At 42.0% G+C, this 18,723-nt stretch overlaps 1 protein-coding gene across 1 annotated transcript in view; it reads right to left on the bottom strand.

The window, feature by feature from the left end:
- The window catches only part of pex5lb (peroxisomal biogenesis factor 5-like b), a 110,068-nt gene that overhangs the window by 26,672 nt on the left and 64,673 nt on the right, over positions 1–18,723 (bottom strand). The window contains exon 9 of the mRNA XM_060905436.1: positions 14,665–14,751. Within this exon, the coding sequence (XP_060761419.1) occupies positions 14,665–14,751 (87 nt within the window). The remainder of the gene's footprint in view (positions 1–14,664; positions 14,752–18,723) is intronic.

Raw genomic sequence — 18,723 nt, 5'->3', positions numbered from 1 at the left:
GAAAGGACTACTTGCAAGATTTAGTCAGGAGGGTCCCAAGGTCATGAGTGAGCCATGTGGGAAGACCTGATGATGATGATGATGATGATGATGATGATGATGATGAAATAGATAAATAAATAAATGTGCACATCTTGTCCATTTTGTATCTTTTCCTTAAATGTACTGTATATTCTAGGGCAGTGGCAGAATAGAGATGCAAGGTGCCTCCTTCCCTCCACTAGCCTGGGTGGACACCTTTGGCAAGTGTTAGCACACCCTTGGCCTCCCTTGGCCAGGGATACGGCCTAGATCACTTCACCCCCCTGAGGGTTCTGTCTGGTCAACCCGGCAGCAGTTCCGGCAACATGGTAGTCCTGTCAGTCAACCCAGCGGCAGTTCTGCCTTAAGACCCCAACAGCGGAGCAGGCAGTAGATGGGCAGCAACTCTGCTGGCTGCAATGGTGGATGAGGGCTGCAGCAAATGGTGACTCCAAATCGTCTTGGTTCTCCTTGCCATTGGATACGAGCCCCCATTTTGCAAAGTATGCGTGGTGGCTGTCGTGCAGCAGTCTCCCCACGTTAATAGTTTTCATGCACAGGTGTTCTCTTATTCTATTCTCTTATTCTTGTATATTCAATTTGAAGCCTCAAGCCATTGTAATTGTTCTCGTGTGTAGAAAATCTTGCCATTCGAAGGAGGCGACTCTTGTTACGTGAGACCATCACTTGTGATAAATTTGCTTGTGTATCTGGTCAGTTGACGCTGTCTTTCCCATTAACAAAACACCAGGCCTCATACACGCAGCACTACGATTGTGTTAATGCAGGAACATTAGCGATTAGCGCTGTGTTTATGCTGCAAAGTCAAAAGGTCAGAGATCACTTCATGTTCCACAGGGGACGAGATCCAATATCACATTTATGGCTGGATTGCACAACTAATATTCAGATTGCATACTCTGTGTGTGTGTGTGTGTGTGTGTGTGTGTGTGTGTGTGTGTGTGTGTGTGTGAAATGGCTCGGTCCAGATTCATTATAGTTCATAACCTGAGCTATTTACAGTCATTTACTGAATATAGATAGCCTGCAAGTGCTGAGAGACAGGATTATCATTACCAGTGACCCTGCATGCTAAGTGTGTACGTGTGTGTGTGTGTGTGTATGTGTGTGTGTGTACACATATTTAGCCCTATGTGAGGACCAAAACGAACCAAATGTCCTCACAATGATACAATAGTGTCAACAATGAAATCCTGAAACAGCTTCCCTTTAAAATAAATAAATAAATAAATAAATAAATAAATAAAAAACCTTGAATAATTCTCTTTAATCTTTAATTGATTTCTTCAATCGGTTCAACCAGCCCACGTCCCCCCCACCCTCTCCGCAGCCATCTCTCCTTCTTCCCTCAACACACCTCCCCCCAGTCATCACAGCAGCCCCCTCCTCCCCCACCTCAACACAGACTCCTCCATGCATTACTGCAGACCAGGTCAGAGGTCAACTGAGGAAGCTTCACCCCAGGAAAGCAGCAGGCCCGGACAAGGTGTGTCCACGACTACTGAAGACCTGCACTGCTGAACTGGGTGAACCACTCCAACGCATCTTCAACCTCAGCCTGCAGCTGGGGAGAGTGCCAACCCTCTGGAAGACATCATGTATCGTTCCAGTTCCCAAAAAGAATCAGCCCAGCGAGCTGAACGACTTCCGACCGGTGGCACTCACTTCACATCTGATGAAGACGTTGGAGCGGCTCTTCCTCAGCCTCCTCAAACCCCAGGTACAACATGCCCAGGACTGTCTTTGGTTTGCGTACCGGGCAGGTGTTGGTGTGGAAGACGCCATCCTCTACCTGCTACATCGAGCCCACTCACATCTGGATAAGGGAAATGGCACAGTGAGGATCCTCTTCTTGGACTTCTCGAGTGCCTTCAACACCATCCAGCCCCTACTGCTTCAGGACAAACTGAACAGGATGTGAGTGGACCCCTGCCTGGTCACCTGGATCTCCAGCTACCTCACTGACAGGCCGCAGTACGTCAGGCTGAAGGACATCACGTCTGACACTGTGATTAGCAGCACCAGAGCACCTCAGGGCACGGTGCTGGCCCCTCTTTTCTTCACCCTGTACACCGTGGACTTCTGCTACAACTCGGAGCTGTGTCACATTCAGAAGTTTGCCGATGACACAGCCATCGTTGGGTGTATCAGTGACGGCAGAGAGGAGGAGTATAGGAGCCTGGTGAGGGACTTTGCTGTGTGGTGCAACAGGAACCATCTGCAGCTCAACTCCTCGAAGACCAAGGAGCTGATCATTGACTTTGGGAGGTCCAGACCAAGGTCACGACCAGTTCTGATTGAGGGAGTCGAGGTGGAGGCTGTGGATTCCTACAAGTACCTCGGGCTGTGGCTGGACAGCAAGCTGGACTGGACTTGCAACACCAATCACTTATACAGGAAGGTACAGAGCAGGCTATACTTCCTGAGGAGGCTGCGGTCCTTTAACATCTGCAGGAAACTCCTGTGGATGTTCTATCAGTCTGTGGTCGCCAGTGTCCTGTTTTACACCGTGGTGTGCTGGGGGGGCAGCACATCCAAGAAGGACACATCCAGGCTGGACAAACTGATCAGGCAGGCCGGCTCTGTGGTCGGCATGAAGCTGGACTCTCTGGTGACGGTGGCAGAGAAGAGGTCTATGGGCAAACTATTGAACATCATGGACAATGCCAGTCAACCTCTGCACACCGTCATCAGCAACCAGAGGAGCCTGTTCAGTGACAGAATGCTCCTTCCCAAGTGCAGGACGAACAGACTTAAAAACTCCTTTGTCCCTCACACCATCAGACTGTACAACTCCTCTCTGGGGGGGAGGAGGGGTAACAGGAGGACAGAGGACGGGAAGGAGCAGTAGCCTAGCCTAACAATAAGCAATACCGGACAATGTGCAATATAATGTGCAATATAAAGTGCAATATCTTTCCTGCTCCCCCCCCCACACACACACTTACCCTAACCCCACTTCTTCCCCCTTCCTCTCTTCCCCATATCTTATTCTTTTATATTTGTATATGTAAATACTTAATTTATTTTAATTTATCTAGACGTTTTCTCTATTTCTTTTCTCTGTTTATCTGTAATGATGCTGCTGGAATCTTAATTTCCCTGAGGGAACCCACCCAAAGGGATCAATAAAGTTTTATCTAATCTAATCTAATCTAATCTAATCTAATCTAATCTAATCTAATCTAATCTAATCTAATCTAATCTAATCTAATCTAATCTAATCTAATCTAATCTTTAGTATTTTCCCAAAGAGATTATTAGACCCCTCCGGCTCATTCAAAATGCTGCCATGAAGCCCTTTTTATTTAAAAATCAATAAATAAATCAGTGAAAACAGAGATCACAAACAGAAAAAGACAGATCATCTGAGTGGCAAAGGAAGTCAAGGTGTGAGAGAGAAAGAGAAATGAGCACAGCGCATCGAAACTCTGCTTTTTTTACACTGGCTTCCAGAATTCACCTCGTTTTAAAAGCTCTGAGGTGCCAAATTTTACTAAAGTGTGCAGAAACCTGATAAACTGTGTGGACTTTGCATGTATGTTCTCTCTGTTTCTGTGTGTGCTTTGTCTGGATTTTTCAGTTTCCTCCAACAACAAAACAAAAATAATATAATAACTAGAAGGGAACTCGGAGAACGCAGACCTCCGGCAAGACCAAATGCCGTATCTTATAACATTATAGCGAAAGTGAAATGAAGATCGTGGAGCCGCCCTGTGGTTCGAATCTGCTCCAAAATGTAATGGGTTCTTCCTTGGCCCATGCTACACCATTCCACCAAGGTTCATGGACATCAGGTCTTGTGCAATCCTGCTTACAGGCAAATAAACTGCACTGAAAACGTAACGTCATTGGCGAAGGGGAAAATAGCTCTCATTTTCATGAAGGATGCCAATAATTCTGAAGTTCACTCTAAGACTAAATTCACACTGCTGTTGATTTTATGTGCTGAGACGCTAAGGACGCTAATGTGGACACAAATCCGTCAACCATCCAACCACAGTGTTTTCCTGAAAGTCTAGAGACTTTATTTTCTTCATTGTCCACTCATTCATTTTTCTCCAACACCCAGTGTGTCAATCAACGTCTCCGTGTGTGTGTGTGTGTTTCTGTCCTCTCATTACATACGCCACTATCTGTATTTGCTTTACTTCCTTTTTTTGAGCCCAAGAACAGAGTGAACAGAGTTGACTTCTGCTCTATTAAGTTAAAATCATGTTCAGTCCTCAGGCACATCTGCACATCTGTCATCACTTTATCAGATGAGTGCACCCTTGCTAAGCCTTCCCTCAAAGCCCACTTCGATAATCTTTGACTGGTCACTTTAATTCTATGGGTTTATTTCAAAGCTAAAAAATATATTTTTTTTAATTATTCTTTTCTGTAACATCAGTTTGAACTTGAACGTATTGTAAAGAGTAAAGAATCACATTGGCGAAATCACTCTTTCAACTCAGCAGCTGTGACGCTAAAATCTGTTTCAAAAAGTTGTGAAATTTGTCGCGAGGCTCTTTAAAGGGGTCTAAAGTCACTAAAGCTAACAGCAAAGTGTGTAAGTTGACAGTTGCGATGATTCCAGTTGAAAAAAAATGGATGTAACTGAACAGCAGGTTTTTTTCAACTGTTTATTCGGATTCTCATTTTGACCCATGAAGGTACTTTCGTCGGACTGCACCACAAAGTCGGACTGGTTGATGACTGCATAACCCAAATAAACTACAAAAAAAAAATATTGTGTAAACTTCATGGCAGTATGCACAATCAAAAAAAAAATGGCACTAACATATCAAAGCAGACATCATAATACAATTAACAGTTATTCCACGAAATCAAGTCGTACATGAGCTGATAGCTGACAAGGCACGTAGCACCGAGTTGTCCATAAGCCATGTGCGACTCGATTTCGTGGAATAACTGTTTTATTCTATCCACATTCACTAGATTTTGAGAAACAGAGCATTTTTATTTTTTGCAAATTCAATAAATAAAAAATTTATACAAAATGTCTGACAAAATCATTTCCGCTTAGAATGTAAACAAACCCGCAAAATGACAGGAACAATTTGTGAAAAATGCGATAATAATAATTCTTGAAAAATTATTTTAAAAGAGATACGTTCTTACCATCAAATACTTTCATTCCATATTTTGTTGCTTTTTTTGGGGGGGTTGTTTTTGAGTAGAGTTTTTATTTCGTCCTTGGTTGGTTCAGCAACACGCTCTGCCATTTTGTTTTTCTTTACTCATGGTATATGAGCTGATATCCTTGTAGTAGAGTAGCCAATCAGAGCGCGCGATTGCTCATATCCAGTGAATGTGGATAGAATAATTTCAGATGTATCGTGTCCCAAAGTAAAAAAAAAAAAGTCCCGTAAAATGTCTTGCCTATTCAAGCACATTTGGAATACATTTCTGGCTGAATTGTCCCCAATAATCCAACTCGAGGGCTACAATTAAATTCTATATAAGTGCTTTTGGACCTGAGGAGCTTCTTCATAGTTCTTAGAACTGTTGGAGAACATTCCTTCTTTTTTTGTGTGTGTCCCTCCCTAGTGCAGGAACTGAGGACGATCGTAGTTCTCAGAATGCTGTTTTGAGCTCTTAATTCAGGGTAGGTTCTCTCCCATCAGAAGAGGAACCATGAGTCACGTAAGTGTACACTGATTGGTTGAACACGAGCCAATGCATCACTGGAAACCACCATTAAAAAAAATCTGTGTAAAACGTTAGCCATGGAAACAACAGCAATTAATGTTAGCGCTAAAAATGGAAAAAACAGTGAAGTCTGGGCTTTATTGAACGTTTATGCAATGGAGAAAATACACCATGATTTTGATGCGTCGAAGTGAAATCTGGAATATAAAACTCTTCGCTAGCATTTCCTGTTAACGTCACGCTAGCAATCTGGCTTACATCATTTCATCATTCCTAATGGCGGTGTGAATAATGCAACCAGAAAAAACAGCCCCTGAAGGGACAATATGTCGTTCTCAGGAGAGCTTTCCAGTATGTACACTACCGTTCAAAAGTTTGGGGTCACCCAGACAATTTTGTGTTTTCCATGAAAAGTCACACTTTTATTTCCCACCATAAGTTGTAAAATGAATAGAAAATATAGTCAAGACATTTTTCTGGCTATTTTGAGCATTTAATCGACCCCACAAATGTGATGCTCCAGAAACTCAGGCCAAGTTTACATTAGACCGTATCTGTCTCGTTTTCTTCGCAGATGCACTGTCCGTTTACATTAAAACGCCTGGAAACGCCGGGAAACGGGAATCCGCCAGGGTCCACGTATTCAATCCAGACCGTGTCTGGTCCGGTGCTGTGTAAACATTGAGAATACGCGGATACGCTGTGCTGAGCTCTAGCTGGCGCCGTCATTGGACAACGTCACTGTGACATCCACCTTCCTGATTCGCTGGCGTTGGTCATGTGACGCGACTGCTGAAAAACAGCGCGGACTTCCGCCTTGTATCACCTTTCATTAAAGAGTATAAAAGTATGAAAATACTGCAAATACTGATGCAAATACTGCCCATTGTGTACTTATGATTGTCTTTAGGCTTGCCATCCTTCCACTTGCAAGTGGTAAGTGATCTGCGCTGGGATCACACACACAGCGGCTCAGTCCCGAATCACTGCTTGTGCACTTCACTCGCGCGCTCTGTGAGCTGCGCAGGGCCGGAGTGCGCACCCTCCAGAGGGCACTCGCTGTTCAGGGCGGAGTGATTTGGAGCGCAGGATGCCTGCGGAGCCGAGCGTATCCGTGTATTGGTGTTGCTGTGTGCACGCAAATCGTGTATTGGTGTTGCTGTGTGCACCCTAATCGTTTTAAAAACGTTAATCTGATGATCCGCTGATACGGTCTAATGTAAACCCCACCTCAATCTGCTCAAAGGAAGGTCAGTTTTATAGCTTCTCTAAAGAGCTCAACTGTTTTCAGCTGTGCTAACATGATTGTACAAGGGTTTTCTAATCATCCATTAGCCTTCTGAGGCAATGAGCAAACACATTGTACCATTAGAACACTGGAGTGAGAGTTGCTGGAAATGGGCCTCTATACACCTATGGAGATATTGCACCAAAAACCAGACATTTGCAGCTAGAATAGTCATTTACCACATTAGCAATGTATAGAGTGGATTTCTGATTAGTTTAAAGTGATCTTCATTGAAAAGAACAGTGCTTTTCTTTCAAAAATAAGGACATTTCAAAGTGACCCCAAACTTTTGAACGGTAGTGTATCACTCCAGTGTTCTAATGGTACAATGTGTTTGCTCATTGCCTCAGAAGGCTAATGGATGATTAGAAAACCCTTGTACAATCATGTTAGCACAGCTGAAAACAGTTGAGCTCTTTAGAGAAGCTATAAAACTGACCTTCCTTTGAGCAGATTGAGTTTCTGGAGCATCACATTTGTGGGGTCGATTAAATGCTCAAAATGGCCAGAAAAATGTCTTGACTATATTTTCGATTCATTTTACAACTTATGGTGGTAAATAAAAGTGTGACTTTTCATGGAAAACACAAAATTGTCTGGGTGACCCCAAACTTTTGAACGGTAGTGTAAATCTGAATCTAAACATATCCCTGAGTAGGCCAGCTAGCTCAGTAAATAAGGAGGAGATTTGTTTTTGGGGTGTGGCTGAACAGATGTCAACAATTTGTGAAGAATTTTAACATTTTCGAGAGTATTTACTTGGTGATCAAATGCACAATTAAAAAAATGAGCGCATAACCTTAGAGATATCTCCAAAAAAAAATTATGAAACGTTCACCTTATAATTCCTCCCATTTTGTTCTGCGCCAAACAGACCAACTGGTCCAAGGCCAGCTTTAAAAAACTGCTTCTCAAACACCAGCTATGATGAGAAATCTTACTTAATCACATTAACAGACTCAGAATTTTGTCGCGGAATAAAGAGGAGTGTTGCGTCTTTCTGAGAGGTTTACCGTTTTCTTCACACGCCATTCGCATTTTGAAGAAATGGCACACTGGACTTCATCAAAGTTAAATCAGCGATTCCGTTTTCCACCCTACAGAGTACGGATGATTGGTCTTCTGTCTTTGCTCTATTTTTGATGAAAAGGCCTCACGCAGCGGCAATGGCACAACCACCCTCCATCAGAGTCATTCATCTGTACTCGAGTGCACTCAGGCTGCCATCATCGATGATTAACCTTCACTTCTTGTCCTGTTCATCACCCAGCACAGGATTTCCAATAAATCCAAACCCTCTCAGTGATGATCAGTCAACACAAACCCTGCACCATGTTCGGGAATCCACCCGATTCTCTTTTCACCTTGTTCATGTCAAGAACAGCATCTTTGCGATGTTAAAATGACTGGAGTTACAAAGCTAACAATATGATCGTTAACCAGCACTGAAAATCGGTCATTGGAAATCTTTTTTTTTTTAAATAGCTTCCCAAACATTCGCATCTGATTCAACTGATGAAACTGTTGTTCAGCAGCGAAACAAATGATGATTTAAGCGCAACTGATATTTTCCGATATTGTTTTGAGACAAAGGTTTAACTTTCTTAACATTCAGACTTAGTGGTTTTAATTCAACTTTGACTTGCAAAAACGATGTTCCACAAATTTAATACCTGCTCATTGACACGCAAATTTGTTCCTGAAATGTCTTCGATTCCGTGAATCACATTGCATATGCAAAATAAATTGATTTGCATTAACTCCGCCCTATATTTTGTACTTTTTTGTAAAAACGCTACACAAAATAAATGCACAACTTGCAACTTTGCTCACGTGAAATATGGACTCCGCTGTCTTTCCTGTTAAAATATTTTGTTTTGATGTTAACACATTTAAATGTTTCGGCTCATACGACTCTTTCGTCAATTTCGAAAGTTCCGAACTACATTTGCGGTAAACAGAAAATCGTGTACATCTCAGTTTATGTTACATTTTTTCCTGTAGCTTCATAAGGTTTTATTTTAAGGATGGTTTCACTTTTAGTCGGAAATTTACTTTTGATTGTGTTTAAAAATAATTTAATTTAGTGCTATAATTAATTTCAGCTAGCAGTGGTAGGGCAAATTGTTACTCTCAATCAGGATCTTTCTACTTTCTTCTTCTTCTTCTTCTTATTATTATTATTCTACTAACATTTTTTAGGACGCTATTTCTCCCTCAGTTTTCAACCAATCATCATCAAATTTCACATGAAGAATACCTCTGGGCTGAATTACGGTGCTATGACTTTTGGTGCTTATCCGGATCACTGATCCAGAATGATCTATGAAAAATGGGATTTTTTTCAATCACTCATAACTCTGCCAATTTTCATGATTTTTTTCAATCAGTTTTTTAGATTTTGTTCAGGGCAGCAGGACACAACGTTTCCTCAATAGGCGTCCTTCTCTAGCTCTTACCATTCCGGATCTATAGGGTACTGTCACACCCGCACACATTGGCTAATTCTCGAACTGATTCACATGCGCGCACTGCTAATGACTCACACCGACACTGGATTAGGACGCAATCAACGCGCATATATAAGGATGCCAAAGTCTAACTCAGGTTGCGAAGTATTGACTTGTTTAGCCACATTATCGAGCCGTTGACTTCCTGGTTTCCAAATTCCTACTTCCTGTTCCTAGTCCTTTGATCCCGCCTTTGTCTGTGTCCATGATATTCTGTTTGTGCCTCGCCCGACCTACTGCTTGTTTATCGTTTCTGATTTATGCCTGTTGATTTGGACTGTTGCACTTTTCTTAATAAATATCTTCTGCACATACATTCATCTCTACCCATCCCTGACAGGTACGGTGACCAGATGTTCCGCTTTGTCATAGCTATTGCAAATTACTGTGATTTTAGTCACAGTCTCTATCTAGTTTATGATTCTGAAATGTTAGTGGCTATCGATAATAATAATAATAATAATAATAATAATAATAATAATAATAATAATAATAATAATTTCCTCTCAGGTCTACTATGACTCAGCATCCAGCATACCTGCGACATAAACCCCAAACCCCAACAGTACACAGGAGTTAAAGATTATATTTCCAGCACATTATTCTATCAAATCCAACATGATGTAAAGATTTGAATGAATCAGCTGGAAAGTAAAATAGCCACAGCAGGATAGGAAAGCTGAGTCGGAGGAACCATGCACAAGATATCGACTGTAGCTTTGTGCTTCTGTTAAATATAGCTACTAAGACAGGTCTAACATCTCCGCTCTGCTACATATAGCTCTGGATCGCTTTAAAGACAGCTGTAATACAACACTCCAGGGCAGTAAGCAGCGAGCATAATGCTGATGAAGAAGAGGAGCTGACATCATCACAAATTAACATCCTGCAGAAAGCTGCAGCTAAAAATACAAGCAATTATTTGGGTGTCACTTGTTGGACGGGACTGAGCTTACGAATTTAAAGCACTTCTAAAGTAATGTCAACAAAAAACCACAATAGGACCAGGAGATATTATCTGAAGAGTGGATTCTTTTCAGAACCTGGGTCCTGGAGCTAAATGTGAGCAAGGGCCAAAAATCAACCTGATTAGAATAATAATAATATTAAACCATACTGTATGAACCATTGAATTGTGTCATGTCATTTATTTCACGTCAATAAATCACTGCATTGTCTTGACAGTGAGACCAATAATGAGATACACATTGCAGTTATGAATACATATTTATTCCTTTCTTTGACGCTGCATGCCATGCGCCAGAAACACCACCACCACATTTATTATGGTGTGACTCTGCTGGGTGCCTGGTAGCAGTGAACCAGTGCTTTCACTTCACATTACTACTATATAGTTACCATCTAATATCAAACAGTTGTCTGGTTACATCTCTCAGCTCCATTAGGACTAATTACCATGCACCTGTTCCTGATTAGAGTGCAATCACAGCGCAAACATATAAGGACTGTCAGTAACACACAGACTTTGCACTCTGTATACACTCTGGACCCTGCGTCTAACATTACCAAGCATTGTATTTCGTATCGCTTTTCTGGTTTTGACCCTGTTTGTGTTTTTGGACTGTGAGTATTGTATTCCCTCTGATATCCTGTCTGTGCCTCAGTCCACCACTGCCTGTTTTTCAATTCTGCCTTTGTCTCGGCTTTGGATCAACAGAGATGTTCACAAGCACCGGCGACCAGCAGTTTTCTCTGCCTACACAGACGGTCTGCACCGGCTACTTGATCCCAGAAGAAAAAAAAAAGCCCTTGCCTTTCAATATTCAAGTGATTTATACCGTCTTCGCTGCTCATAATTTGCTGGAAATCCGATTAGTCCACCATGAAATTGTCTTCAATTCAGGTCTAACATGACCGGAAGTGACACCATATTTGTTGATTGATTCTCATGCTCTGATTAGCTGAGCCGGACCACGTGACCACACCGTAGCCTATGCAGTTATGTTACAGAGCCAGGCAGCGTACTACAGACGGGAACTGAGAAACCCAAGCACATACACATCTGGAGGGAAATTTCAGACATATTTTGCAAGTGTTTTACAGGGAAATGGTGAGTAATTTATTCGCTGAGAATGCACCAGAAGGCATGTAAATTTCAAAATTTTCTTGAGGGGCGCCCCCAGACCCCCTAGCATTAGTGCTGCGGCAAATTCCAGAGCCGCCTACTACTTTTTTTAGCCGGCTACTTCAGATTTTCTCGAGAACCCTAGAGCTGTTTTCTAGTGATGTTTTCAATAAAATTCTTCGTGCACTTAAATCCATTTATCGCCTTTACACGACAGAAAATATCAACTGTCTAACAAGCACATGGACGAATAAAACTGTTTTAACTCATTTTATATGAAACTGCCCTGAATATTTTCTATAAAATGTGTTAGTAAATAATCCCACATTATTTTTTTAAAAAGCAAATTAAAAATAAGCGCTGGATAAAAACCCATCTTTTTTATGGAAATAAAGATATACATTTCGTTGTCCGGTGGTCAAGTGTTTATGAGATACGTTGCTTTGCACTTACGATTGGGTTCTTGTGGTGATACTTGGACGTCATTCATTGGTCAAAAGCCATCAAAAATCAGGTTACCATTACCATTTTCTCTTAAAGGGGAACTGAAGGCAAATTTTTTATGATCAAAATTCTATTTATCTCATTTTATTAAATATAGGAATGCATTTTTGATCGCTATTTTGTCGCTGCTATAGCAAGTTATAAGTGTTTGAAATATGCTCTGTAATATATCAGTCCATATGTCAAAGCAACGGCCATAAACGAGATTTGTTGAGACCTGTGCGAGACATCATAGGACGGAAGTAAAACGTACAGCGGAAATCAAAGTGACCGACATCTGCCAACATTCCCTGTGTCCGAAATCACTCACTTGTTCACTACTCCCTACTCCCTATACAGGGAATTACTATATAGAGGACTATATAGTGAGCTCATTGGTAAAATGAAAAAACGTTTTCGGACACTAGTCTGTCGCGCTGGTATTTACGTCATTACTGTCGCACAATTAAAACGTGCCAGATCAGTCGGCTGGTGGGTTTCAAAATAATAAATACTGTACATGCGTGTGTTTTTGTGATAAATCCATATTATACTGAGTGTATTTCCAACACTAATCAATACAAAGTACCTGCAGCTTTCAGTTCTTTTTAAATCAAGGCTGAACACTTTCTTCTTTGCCGCTGCCTTTTATTAAATCAAATTTGAGACTTTTAATTTGATTTTTTTCAGTGTGACCGCAATGCATGATGGGATATATTGCTTTGGTTGGTGACCATCGGCAGTACACTACTTTTTGTGATGCATTGTGGGATGCTTTGAGTGCACTATATAGGGTGTAAATAATCCTCACTAAGGTTTCAGACAGCACTATAAAATGGCGTCCCCACTATATAGCAGCCTATATAGTGAGTAGGGAGCAATTTCGGACACAGGGAAAGTGACCAACATCTGCCAATGGTGTCAAAAGACGCGCGCGCCCTCTTTCGAATGCTGATGTAATCAAGCCGGAAGTTTTGTTTGTTTTGATAGCAATCAGGAAAGTTTGAAAAAAGTAGGCAGTAATCATCATTTAAACTTGTTTTTTGTGCAATACTTCGTTTGGAAAACAGTTTTCAAAATGGCAGCACTGACACCTGGCTGACACTTGACGTTTCGAAGTCTCACACAAGTCTCGTGAAGATCGCGCGGATAAGCGACGCCTGCCGTGGACCAAACGAACTAAATTCAACATGGCTAAAAATCGAGTCACGATATAAGGTTACTAAAACCGAAAATGTAATTGAATAACACGTTAATTAAGAAATAAAGCAAGTTTAAAAATGACTTCAGTTCCCCTTTAGATTAGATTAGATAAAACTTTATTGATCCCTTTGGGTGGGTTCCCTCAGGGAAATTAAGATTCCAGCAGCATCATTACAGATAAACAGAGAAAAGAAATAGAGAAAACTTCTAGATAAATTAAAATAAATTAAGTATTTACATATAGAAATATAAAAGAATAAGATATGGGGAAGAGAGGAAGGGGGAAAGGGGGGAGAAGTGGGTTAGGGTAAGTGTGTGTGTGTGTGAAGCAGGAAAGATATTGCACTTTATATTGCACATTGTGGGGCGGCACGGTGGTGTAGTGGTTAGCACTGTCGCCTCACAGCAAGAAGGTCCGGGTTTGAGCCCCGTGGCCGACGAGGGCCTTTCTGTGTGGAGTTTGCATGTTCTCCCCGTGTCCGCGTGGGTTTCCTCCGGGTGCTCCGGTTTCCCCCACAGTCCAAAGACATGCAGGTTAGGTTAACTGGTGGCTCTAAATTGACCGTAGGCGTGAATGTGAGTGTGAATGGTTGTCTGTGTCTATGTGTCAGCCCTGTGATGACCTGGCGACTTGTCCAGGGTGTACCCCGCCTTTCGCCTGTAGTCAGCTGGGATAGGCTCCAGCTTGCCTGTGACCCTGTAGAACAGGATAAAGCGGCTACAGATAATGAGATGAGATTGCACATTGTCCAGTATTGCTTTTTGTCAGGCTAGGCTACTGCTCCTTCCCGTCCTCTGTCCTCCTGTTACCCCTCCTCCCCCCCAGAGAGGAGTTGTACGGTCTGATGGCGTGAGGGACAAAGGAGTTTTTGAGTCTGTTCGTCCTGCACTTGGGAAGGAGCATTCTGTCACTGAACAGGCTCCTCTGGTTGCTGATGACGGTGTGCAGAGGGTGACTGGCGTTGTATGGGGCTTTAAGCGTGGGGCTCTGTTCTGTGCTCTTTGCGCACGGGGAATTCCGCTATAATATAGTCACAAAATATCTGTAAGGACTCTGTAAAATTGTAAGGACTCGAGAGGATAATTCTGTGCTTTATGATTTTTTTAGAGAGTGCTTCTAAATATATGCTTCTCTGACAGCATAGTAGAGAGTATATAGAAACTATTACCCATAATGCACTTGTAAGAAATAGGGAGATAGATATTACACAGTCATATTGTTCAGCCCTGATCGGTGTGGGTGTGTAATGTTTCCATTCATGATTGAGTTTGTGATGGAAATGTGGCTGGATGCCATGAAGAAAGGCAATGTTTTGAAGCTGAACTTTGTATGCGCCTGTGTGTGTGTGTGTGTGTGTGTGTGTGTGTGTGTGTGTACACACTGCACTGCTTCTCACCTCCACAGCAGCTTTGGCTCGCACAAACTCCTCCTCCAGAGAGTGCTGCCTGCCGAACAGAGAGCTTCCCAGTCTCAGCTTGGGCCGCTGTGCACACAGATGGTCACACACACACACACACACACACACACACACACACACACACACACACACACACACACACACACACAAGGTCAGTCAGCAGTCTCACAGTCTCAACCTGTAATACTATCTGTGTCCATAGACGTCGCCAGACCCATTTTAGGGTAGCTCCAGCCACCCTATCTTATGGCAAAGCCACCCTATATTTTTTGCCCTTTTTTAAATTATTTATATTTTTTTCCCCAAAAAAAACAAAGGCAGTAAAGCACTGAACATGAGCCATCAAGAACGCAAGTTAATCCGAACAACAGTTTCTGCTTGCTTATTTGTTGTTTAATGCAATATTATTAATATCGTTATGATTCCTCCTCATTGGCTCTGTGTCAAGCGTCACGTCGAGTGGTAGGCTAGTAGGACTTAAAAAACTACGCGGGCATTCTGCAGCAGGCGCGGTGCGGGCTTCCATTGAGTTGGGTTCATAGGCGGTTTTAAACGGGGGCCAGAGGGGGCCAGTGCCCCTGTAAAATTGCTCCTGGCCCCTGTTGTGGCCCCTGTGCTGAACAGATAATAAGATTTATTAATTTTGACGTGCGCTGGCTCGAAGATCGGAACTGACATGACGGAGTGTTCTACACGGACTCCTTAAAGCGCTACACGCACACTGTAACCTGCAGCAGAAAGACCAGCAGCAGCGCGAATTGTAAACTTCGGACGTGAGTGATAACAGCTGTCACGTCCGAAGTTTTTTGATTGAAAAGCCATCAGATACAGTCGTGTTGACATGTTTCACTGAGCCATATAAAGAAGTATTTTTTGAGCTCTTTAGACTATGTAAAATAGCTGTGGCACTCCCAGTGAGCTCTGCCTCTTGTGAGCGGAGTTTCTCCACTTTGAAACTGGTGAAGACCTACGGTACCTCCGATCCACCATTAGTGAGGAGCGTCTAAGCAATCTTGGTGTGCTCAGCATTGAATCCAGAAGGTCCAAGGCTTTGAACCTTGATGCATTTGTAGACCGTTTCTCAAGGAGTCACAATCGCAGAATCTTGTTGTTGTAGTGTTTCAGCCTGCTGTGAATGCTATAGGGTGATTCTGAGACCACTGTATGTGAATTTATTTTTTCTTTCTATTTTCCCCCCTGCTGTACATAAAGAAAGAGTGAGATGATGAGGGTGTGATTTAGATAAAGATAGTGATTGTACATTCAAGTCTCATGCTGTGAAAAAGAAAATTCATTCATGCTGTGAATTTAAAAAGTGTCATTGGACAGATAAAAGGTTCATTGTATGCAAAAATAGAAATCTTATTTTACAAAAAAAGAGAAACATGGTTTTAAGATTTATTGAGCACAATTTATGTTTAGGCTATTGAGACAGAATGTTTATCTCATTGTATTTATGCTCAATGTATTTTTTTTTTGTTTTAAATAAACTAAACAAAACATTTTGAACACTTAAATATTGCCGTTTTTTCCTTATGTGCCCCCCTGAAAAAATACTGGCCCAACCTCGGCCCCCCTAGTAATTTTGGTCTAGAACCGCCACTGGTTGGGTTTGCAGAGAGTCAGAATTCTATGCTTTCATTTGCAGACACACACGGTGAGATTGTAATTTGATGTCAGTGGTTTGCATTTGCTTAACTTTACCTAGGCTATATTGAGTCTTCTGTAGAATGTTTACATGATAATTTGTAAAGCACTTGCCCTCTTCAGTTTGCGCAGGAATGCATGACACCTACCATTGTTTTTTTTTCTTCACATTTTTGTAGTTTAGCTGGTGAAGTTGCTTCAGCAAGCAATTAAATGATGAAAGCAATTTTAAAATAGAATAGAAATGGTGGGAAGTGTGTCCCCAAGGTGTGATGCTCTTGAAATAATGAATTGATTGACAGCCTTAGTAGGTGCTCTGAAAAATGTTCGGCGCGCGCTGCGCGCGCACAATACCTTTTCTCCTCTGGGTGCTAAGCTACCCCTGTCTCTCAAACCTAGTGACGTCCCTGTCTGTGTCCTTTTGATGAATCTGCGATATAAAACTTTTAGGACAAGTCAGGAGTTTTGCAGCTTGTATATTCTTAAGGGAAAAGAAGAATATACACATTTGCTGACACAGAGCACTTAAAATGTTTTTTTGTCATAATCTTATTTCTAAACTTGCAGCCAAACTTTCAAAACAGATAGAGATACACAGAGAGAGAAAGACAGACACAGAGACAGAGACAGGAATATTTCAGTGATAAAGGAGAACTGAAGACAGTTTTTTATTATCAAAATTCTATTTCTCTCATTTTATTAAATATCGGAATGCATTTCTGACAGCTATTTTGTCGCTGCTATAGCAAGTTACGAGTGTTTGAAATGTGCTCTGTAATATATCAGTCCATATGTCAAAGTGATGGCCGTAAACGAGATTCGTTGAGACCTGTGCGAGACATCGTAGGACGGAAGTAAAACGTACAGCAGAAATCAAAGTGACCGACATCTGCCAACGTTGTCAAAAGACGCGCGCGGCCTCTTTCGAATGCTGACGTAATCAAGCCGGAAGTTTTGTTTGTTTTGATAGCAATCAGGAAAGTTTGAAAAAAAATAGGCAGCAGTGGCGGCTGCTGGTTTTTAAAACAGGGGAAGCCCATTTTACGCATTCATCGTAAAACCTGTAGGCTGGATATCAAAGCATAGAAAGGTGTGCCCCATTAGCATAGTGAACTAGACAACCCTACCTAGTGGCAGAAAGTATTTTTGCTTGTACATTTCATGTTATAGTCTGGCTTGCCAGGCTAGTGCCTCATATCCTTAATCAAAAATATCAAACATCCAAAAATCACTGGCCATTCAACGAAGAGCCAACGAACATCATACCCTGATATGCAACACAGAGTCTTTAACACAACACCCAGCTGTGCAACACATCCTTGAACATCTTCTGCAACACAGTCTGGAAATTCATAACCAGGTAGGCTATGCAACACACAGAACCTTGAATATCATACCGGAGCACAACGAATAATATTTACATTTATTTACAGAGTAATGTACAGAGACATCAATGAGAAGAAACGTTTATATGAAAAGAAATTCGGACAGCACTTTGGCACACGACTACACTTTCTCGACATCCGCTAGGGACTGATCATGCTTCCGTGTTCCTCGCCGACGCCGAAGTACAGAGCCCGCCCTCCTCATGTCTTTCAAACACTACCTCCAATAATCCTTCATCAGCCGGCTTCTTGGCCCTCCCACTGTCTCGTTTAGTCCCAGAGAAGCCCGGCTTCTCTGGAAGTGACGATTTTGTCGATTTTAACCAATAACAACTAGCCGAAATTGGCTGTTCAGAGCCGTCTCATAGACTGCAACAGATACCTGGCTGCCAGCCATAGAGCCCATTGAAATAAGAAAGGTTACAGCCAGTGTTGCCAGATTGGGCGGTTTTAAGTGGATTTTGGCAGGTTTTGAACATATTTTGGCTGGAAAACGTCAGCAGTATCTGGCAACGCTGGTTACAGCCTGGCAACAAAGGTGATTCTCATAGCGAACTGCAAGTTCGTCAGACATCACTCAAATAAGTTACAGGATAGTTATGAACGTAAATACAATCTTCGGCATATATTATGTTATGCAAGTTATTGTTTTAATGAGAATTCAACGTCGTAGATGCCGCAGTTTGGGGAGAGAATTTTAGGGGAAGCTCGGCTTCCCTTGTTGTCTCTGAGAAATCGCCCCTGGTAGGCAGTAATCGTCATTTAAACTCGTTTTTGTGCAATATTTCGTTTGGAAAACAGTTTTCAAAATGGCGGCGCTGACACCTGGCTGACGCTTCACGTTTCAAAGTCTCGCACAAGTCTCGTGAAGATCGTGCGGATAAGCGACGCCTGCCGTGGACCAAACGCACTAAATTCAACACGGCTAAAAACCGAATAGGCCGATAAGTATAATATTTAATTGCAATTAGTTGCCAATACGAGTCACAATATAACGTTACTAAAA

This window comes from Neoarius graeffei, chromosome 23 (genome assembly GCF_027579695.1).
Source record: "Neoarius graeffei isolate fNeoGra1 chromosome 23, fNeoGra1.pri, whole genome shotgun sequence".
Classification (NCBI taxonomy): domain Eukaryota; kingdom Metazoa; phylum Chordata; class Actinopteri; order Siluriformes; family Ariidae; genus Neoarius; species Neoarius graeffei.
This window is presented reverse-complemented; position numbering and strand designations above follow the sequence as displayed.